The 7,816-nt window shown below is 57.7% G+C and overlaps 1 protein-coding gene across 1 annotated transcript in view; it reads left to right on the top strand.

Moving 5' to 3' along the window:
* Nucleotides 1–7,816, top strand: part of PDE4C (phosphodiesterase 4C, cAMP-specific) — a 22,384-nt gene that overhangs the window by 4,856 nt on the left and 9,712 nt on the right. The window contains exons 2-5 of the mRNA XM_011991266.1: nt 6,350–6,541; nt 7,347–7,383; nt 7,466–7,539; nt 7,763–7,811. Of these exons, the coding sequence (XP_011846656.1) occupies nt 6,350–6,541; nt 7,347–7,383; nt 7,466–7,539; nt 7,763–7,811 (352 nt within the window). The remainder of the gene's footprint in view (nt 1–6,349; nt 6,542–7,346; nt 7,384–7,465; nt 7,540–7,762; nt 7,812–7,816) is intronic.

Raw genomic sequence — 7,816 nt, 5'->3', positions numbered from 1 at the left:
AAAATAAAAAATAAAAAAATAAAAATAAAGGCACCAGAGACTACTGGGCACCTCTACAGGTCATGCAGTAATGCAGGGACGGAGTCAGGGTGGGGGTGCTTCTGTCCAAACCTCTTTCAGCTTTTGTCCCTTACCCAGTGGGGCTTAGAGAGCCTCCCAGGGTCAGGTAGGAGCCAGACTCTGAATGCTGAGTCCTGGCTCTGTGGCCACCCCTTGCTGTGACTCTTTCTCCATCCAAACAGCTATTAATTAACACCTTCTTGTTAGCACTGTTAATAAAATATTTAAAATTAAATCTATGAATGAAACATTAATAGTAAAACTATTGATCAAATATTAATGTGGGAGTCACCCCTGGGACTACAGAGGGGATGAAGTGAGTTAACACATCCAGTGTGGGAGAACCCAGGCTGGGAAGAACAGCGCCTGTCCGGGTTCAAATGACCCCAGTCTTGCACTTTATGACTGTGTGTCCTTGGGCAAATGACTGTGCCTCTCTGTGCCTCAGTCGCCCCATCCTCGAAATGGGAACAGTAGTCCACATTTTGCAGGTTTCGTCTGAAAATCCAATGATTTTTCCTTTCACTGCTGTTGGTTGAGTGCTGCATGTTTTTGAGGCACTCAGTTTATATCATTTTGTTTAGTCTTAGCCTCCTATTTTATGTCTGTGACTTTGGGGGAGGGGCTGAATCTCTGTGCCTTGGTTTCTCCTTGGGGACATGTAACTATTGTCACTTCTCTCACAGTGGCGGGGAGGTGGTGTCAAGACTGCTCAGACCTTGGCTCCAGTATCCCCACTAGGACAATCCTAGCAGCCTCTGTCCCCTAGGGATGGCTATAATTAGGTCTGGCCCCAGCAACCACGATGGTATTTTTGTCTTGGGGACAGCGAGGTCTGGTTCCCACCAGGTGTCTGGTTGCAAGGCTGTGGGGGTTAGGGGGCCTTCCTGGCCAGATACCTGAGGCTCTCTGTCTTTCTGGGCTGTGTGTCTCCTCCTCTGAGCCTCTGTTTTCTCATCTGTAGAATGGGAAGAATCTCATGTATCTGGCCTTAGCATGGTTGCCTCAGGATCTCCTATAGGAGCCCTGATCAATGGGCTTCTCTAGGAGTGCCAGAAACATGGGTACCATGTCTGGGGACACCAAGACTGAGGCAGCCTCCCCAGGGGGAAGGCCCAGGCTGAGAGCCAGAGGTCATTCCACAGCAAGGGCCATGGTCAGGCCTCAGTTGCTGGGAGGTCCCTTGGGCCTCTGCCCGTGACATGGTTGTTTCTAGGTCCCTCCTTCTTGTGTGACACATGCTAAGCCTTGGTTTCCTTTTCTGTAGAGTGGAACAGGGCCAGCCTGACTCCAGCATTCCAACGGTAGAGCACCTGGTACAGACTCTGGGAATCCTCCCAGACACTGACCAGAGGCCCCCCCAAGTCCTGGGACAGTGAGGTCCTCCGAGGGCAGGGGTGGGCGGCTGAGGCTTCACAGGACGGAAGACTTGGCAGAGATGGTGTGCGGATGTTTGTCTAGGAGGAGACAGCAGGAGAAGCGAAGGCATCCAGAGACAGGGCCTGGGGAATGTCAGAGCAGGTGGGGGATCACGTGGGGACTCGTGTGGAGGGGTGCTGGGAGAGGGGACCTGAGTTTGAGTCTCGCTGCCCTGTAACAAAGACCCATGCCTGTGACCGCTTCCATGGAAGCCTCAGTTTCCCCACTTGGCAAAGGATTAAGGGTTTGTAGTTTCTGGTGGGCTGTTGGGTGGCACTGGGCCTCAGTTTCTCCATCTGGAAAATGGGTAGAGGAGGATTAGAAACATTGAGTGGGATCGGACATTGGCAAACTCTATACCTTGGTGACGACCTCATAATGGAAGGTAGGATAGCTGTTTCTCTGGGCACCTTGCTTTCTGACTCCCTCATTCTACACTTTTTAGCAGTTATTGGCCCAGCAAGCTGCACTAACCAGGGGCGTGCAGAGGAAGGCTGAGTAAGATCCAGGCTCTGAGATCTTAGGGGCAGCCCCCTAAAGAAGTGCAGTTGAGCCAGGCGCAATGGCTCACACCTGTAAGCCCAGCACTTTGCGAGGCTGAGGCAGAAGGATCACTTGAGTCTGGGAGTTCGAGACCAGCCTGGGCAACATAAGGAGACCCCCCCCCCCCCGGCAACTCTCTAGAAAATACATTAGCCCGGGCGTAGTGGTGTGCATCTGTAGTCTCAGCTACACGGGAGGCTGAGGTAGGAGGATCCCTTGAGCCCAGGAGGTTGAGGCTGCAGTGAGCTAGGACTGTGCCACTGCATTCCAACTTAGGCAACACATGGAGATCCTTTCTCAAAAAAAAAAAAAAAAAGAAAAGAAAAGAAAAGAAAAAGAAAGGAGCGGAGAGTTGCGTCTGACTCTGTGCCTCGGTCTCCCCGTTTGTCTCGGGGGTCGTCAGGGAGCCGCCCGTCGCGAGGCGGGGCGGATGCGCCCTTTGCCCCCTCCCCGCTGGGCCCCGCCCCCACAGCTGTCCAGAAAAGGTCCCGCGCAGCCGGCGCTCGGTCCAGCCTCCACGCGGTCCTGGCGATGCAGGGCCCCCCCGCGCCCGCCCCGGCCCTGGGGCCCAGCTCCCCTCGGGGATCCCCGCGCGGCTCCCCCGGGCTCTTCAGGAAGCTTTTGGTGAATCAGAGCATCCGCCTGCAGCGGCGCTTCACGGTGGCCCATCCGCTGTGGTGAGGCGGGACAGAGGGCCTGGCAGGGTCACCGGGACGCCCGGTGTGGAGGTGGGAAGGGCAGGGACAGGGACAAGGGCAGGGACAGCTGGGGCCAGGGCCGGAGTCAGGGCATGGACGCTCTGCCTCTCCCTCGCTTTCTCTGTATCTCTCTCCCCCTACCCTACTCTACTTTTGTCTCGCAGTTGGTAACTCTGTCTCTCTCTGTCTCTGTCTGTCTCCACCCGCCGCCTGGATATAGGCCCCGGGGACCAGCCGTCTGTCTCCTTCCAGCTGTGAGGCCCAGAGTGGGACGGGCTGAGGCTCACGTCTCCTCCTGACCCTCGCCGGCCTAGGGCAGGCAGGCTGTGCGTCCTGGCAATGGGAGGAAGGGGAAGGGGCACTTCTTCCCTTGGCGCCCCCTCCCACCACCATTCCGTCCCAGTGCCAGCAAAGAGATGCCCTGGGGGCCTCACAATGAACTCTGGGTATCCACGGAGGAAGACCTGAATTGAGGGGGTTTTCGAAGCAGGGCGTTCGGGCGTCCCAGGATGAGCGCGCGCCCGTGCCCCGCAGCTGCTTGCGCTGCATCCTCTAAGCACTCGGTCCACCCCTCCTCTGGGTTCGAATCCCTGCCTTTCCAGAAACGACTGTGACCTCGTGGGGAGGGGTGGGGGCAAGGCTGGGGTCCGGAGTGGGGCTTGTGGGCGCCGACTGTGACTGGCATCCTGCGCTCGGTCCGCGCCGAATTGGCACCCACTTGGTAAGTCTGGCATCCAAAGGCTGAGAGGGGCGGGAGGTCCCTCTGCAAGGTCATAGCTGGGGTTGGAGGGAGAAGGCATGATCGTGGTTCCTGGTGGTTTCATTTCAGCCAGGGAGTGGGGGAGTGGGGGTTCTGTGTCCTGGAGAGCGACCTCGGGGCACCGAACACGAGGGAAGCACGGTCACTTCTGAAGGCGCTGGAGAGAGCGCAAGGACGTCGAGGGCGCGTCACGGGTACCCAGAAGTGAAGATGAACGAGGGCGGGCTCTGCGCAGGCCGGACCCGAACCCAAGTCCGAGCCTCTCAGGCTCAGTTTACCCCCCTGGCCAATGGGCAGCCGCGCCGTTCCCACAGCCGGGGGGCCCTACCCCCGCGCCGCCCGCGTCATGGAACCACAGCCTGACCCCGCCGCTCCTGGCTAAGTTTAGAGCAGAAAGAAAAACAGCCTCCCCCGCCCCAAGAAAACCCGGGCCCAGCTCTTAACCCTCTGCGCCCGGGATCCGGATTTGCACACCCTGTGGCCGCTCCTGGCCTCAGTTTCCCTATTTGTCCTATTTGTCCATAGACGCGCTTTTCTGGAACCCTTGGGGAGAGGCGAGAGGGGGCCGCAACCCGCATGCCTGCCCCTCGAAGGGCAGATTTGGGGTATCCGCCGTCTCCAGCCCTCCCCTAAGAGCGTCTCCCATTGCGCCACAGCGCCCACGGCGCACCCCAAACCGGCCAGGGAAGGGTTAAGAAGCCCCGCCCCCTCGGCTGGCCGGGGGATCATCCCAGTCCCGCTAAACCCGCTGGAGTCGGACGGAACTGGCCGAGCGCGGCCGGTCTTAGTCGGAGATGCCCGAACTAGCCCCCGTGTAGCCGGACGTGACCGAACATGCCCGACCCGGCCCCGAGCGTCACCCGGACTTGTTCGAAGCAGACCGAGCGTAACCGGACTTAGACGAACAAGATCGAACTTATCCGAACTCTCCCGAGCTTAATCGGACGTAGCCGAATTCTCCCGAACTCATCAAACAAACTCTTCGGGACGAAGTCCAATTCGATGTGATCAGACCCAATTCAGACCCGGTCATACTTGACCAAATGCTGCCGAATCCCTCACCTCTACCCAGATCTGAGCCTACGCGGGGGTGCTGAGCCAGCCCGTGGACGGGGATAGGGTGACCTTTGACCCAAAAGTCATGGCCGGGACCAGCTGGACACTGGCCCTCGGCCGGGAGCTGCGAGTCTCGGGCGGTCCCCGTTGTCTTCCTGTCGGTGCTGCTTCCGCCCGCCCTTCTTGAAAGCCCTACCCCCAGATCACCATCTTCTCTTGGGCCTCAGTACTTGCCCTACGCCCTTTCTCTGACCTGTGACCCCAAAGAGGAGGGGCTAGAGGGTGTGGCCAGAGGGAAAGACAGGGTTTGAGGATAGAACGGGACAAGTAGTGTGGAGAAGGAGGAGAGTGCTCCGGGCAGAGGGCACGGCCTGTGCAAAGAGCCGGAGGTGCAAGAGAACAGGCGGAAGGTTCAGGCTGAAGATGAAGTGGATGAGTGGGGGAGCCTAGGGCAGGACCTGGTTAGCTGGGGGCGTGGTCGACGGCCGTGGGGCGGAGCCTTATGGGCTGAGGGTGGAGCCTGGAACGCTTGGGGCGTGGCAGGTGGCCAAGGATGTGGTCAAGTTGGCTGGGAGTAGGGTCTCTCTAGACTAAGGCGCACGCAGGAGCTAGGCAGAACCCCGGGCTTCTCCAGGTAGAAGAGTCCAAGAAGCTGTTTCCAGTCCACGTGTTCACCATGTGAGCTAGATCTCAGTTTGTCCCTTTGCAATATGGTCATCCTGTCCCAGTCGTTGGATGTTCGGTTGTAACTCCCTCAAAGAGCTCTTGGGGATGGGCTACATCACGCACATGTTAGAAACAGGGGAGGCCGGGTGCAGTGGCTCATGCCTGTAATCTCAGTACTTTGGAAGGCCCAGGCAGGCAGATCACGAGGTCAGGAGTTCAAGAGCAGTCTGGCCAACATGGTGAAACCCCGTGTCTAGTAAAAATACAAAAATTAGCCGGGAGTGGTGGTGCGCACCCGTAATCCCAGCTACTTGGGAGGCTGAGGCAAGAGAATTGCGTGAACCCGGGAGGCGGAGGTTGCAGTGAGCTGCGATTGTGCCCCCACTGCACTCCAGCGTGGACAACTGCACTCCAGCGCCGGCAACAGAGCGATACTTCATCTCAAAAACCCCTCAAAAAACAGAATGAAAAGAAACAGGGGAGGCCTGGTGCAGTGGCTCACTCCTGTAATCCCAGCACTTTGGGAGGCAGAGGTGGCAGGATTATTTGAGGCCAGAAGTTCAAGACCAGCCTGGGCAAAATAGTGGGACCTGGTCTCTACAAAAAATTTAAAAATTACCCGGGTGTTGGGGCGTGCTCCTGTAGTCTCAGCTACTCAGGAGGCTGAGGCTGGAGGATGGCTTGAGCTTAGGAGATTGAGGCTGCAGTGAGCTAGGATCATACCACTGCACTGCAGCCTGGGTGACAGAGTGGGGCCCTGTCAAAAAAAAAAGAAAAGAAAGAAAGAGCGAGAGCGAGAGAGAGAGAGAGAGAAAGAAAGAATGAGAAAGAGAAAAAAGAAAGAAAGAGAGAAAAATAAAAGACACAGGGTGGTTGAGGTCCAGAGAAAGTCAGTACCTGTCTATGACCACACAGCCACTTTGAGGAAGATCTGGAACTGAGGTCCTGGAGTCCAGTGTAGACTCGAAGACCAAAGTGTGAGGGGTGCAGTCTCCTGAGGGTGCAGCTGGGGTCAGGTGAACAAGCTGGAAACCACACTTGCCTGACTGCCAAGTAGCCTCAGGGAGGATGCACCAGACAAGGTGGCCACGACCCGGCACCCAATTGTCATGACCCTCGTCTCTGACCATGTCTTCTCTCCTTTCAGCTTTGACCTGGAAAATGGGCTCTCATGCGGGAGGAGGCCCCTGGACCCTCAGTCCAGCCCTGGGCTGGGCCGGGTCATGCAGGCTCCAGTCTCGCACAGCCAGCGGCGCGAGTCCTTCCTGTACCGCTCAGATAGTGACTATGAACTCTCACCCAAGGCCGTGTCTCGGAACTCCTCTGTGGCCAGCGACCTGTGAGTCTGGGGCTGGTGGAATGACACCTCCTCTACGCTCCCTCCTTCCTTTGTTCCTCTATTCAGCAAGTTCCTTCAAGTAGCCATTTAAGGAAGGTTTTGAAGTTCAGGTAGGAGTTTGCCAGGCAGCTCATTTATTCAATCAAGTGTGTAGAGAACTCGGCCTTTTGCTGGGGTGGGGGTGGTAATCCAAAAACATTAAGGTCGGCCGGGCACGGTGGCTCACGCCTGTAATCCCAGCACTTTGGGAGGCCGAGGTCGGCGGATCACTTGAGGTCAGGAGTTCAGGACCAGCCTGGCTAACATGGTGAAACCCCGTCACTACTAAAAAATACAAAAATTAGCCAGGTGTGGTGGTGCGTGCCTGTAGTCCCAGCTACTCAGGAGGCTGAGGCACAAGAATCGCTTGAAGCCTGGAGGTGAAGGTTGTAGTGAGCCGAGATGGTACCACTGCACTCCAATCTGGGCGAAAGAGCAAGACTATGCCTCAAAAAACAAACACATTAAGGCTAATTAGCAGCAAATGAAGAAATACTTTGACCTTCTTAGTGGGCATAATGAAAAGGGAAATACCTCCTTGCCTCTGGGACTCAGTTTCCCCATTTATGAGATGCCGATAAAGTGAGTGAATGGTTGGAGGGGCTGTGGTGGGTCTCAGGGAGAGTCGCATGAAGGGAGCCCAGGGACTAAGAAGGCGCCCGGAGGAGAAGTCCTGAGAACAGGAACCCCTCAGCTGAGGGTATATGGTGTGGGTAAAAGCTGGAAGATGGGAGAGAACTCTTCCTGATGGCACGTCTCCTCGCAGACATGGAGAGGACATGATTGTGACGCCCTTTGCCCAGGTGGGTGTCCCCCGCCCTCCCTGCCCTGACCCCCTCCGGATCTGGCCTCTCCTTCCCACCGCCTACCACCTCCTCCCAACAGGTCCTGGCCAGTCTGCGGACGGTTCGGAGCAACGTGGCGGCCCTTGCCCGCCTGCAATGCCTAGGAGCAGCCAAGTAGGTAGAGGGCGGGGCGGGGCGGGGGCGGGGCCGGCAGAGACAAGGTGGGCGGGGAGGGGCGGGGCCAGCAGACGACGGAGGCGGGGCCTGGCGGAAAGCGGGCTGCAAATTGAGGCTGGGACTCCAGCGCCTAAGGGTGGGCTTGAGGGGCGGGGCCTGGAGGACTTGGGGGCGGTGCGAGATGGGCGGAGCAGCCACGCCTGAGGCTGCTGTACCGCAGGCAGGGACCCGTCGGAAACCCTTCATCCAGCAATCAGCCCCCTCCGCCTGCAGG

Source organism: Mandrillus leucophaeus, unplaced genomic scaffold (genome assembly GCF_000951045.1).
Source record: "Mandrillus leucophaeus isolate KB7577 unplaced genomic scaffold, Mleu.le_1.0 Scaffold11, whole genome shotgun sequence".
Lineage (NCBI taxonomy): Eukaryota > Metazoa > Chordata > Mammalia > Primates > Cercopithecidae > Mandrillus > Mandrillus leucophaeus.
Note: the sequence above shows the minus strand (reverse complement) of the source record. Positions and strands in the feature narration are given on the sequence as shown.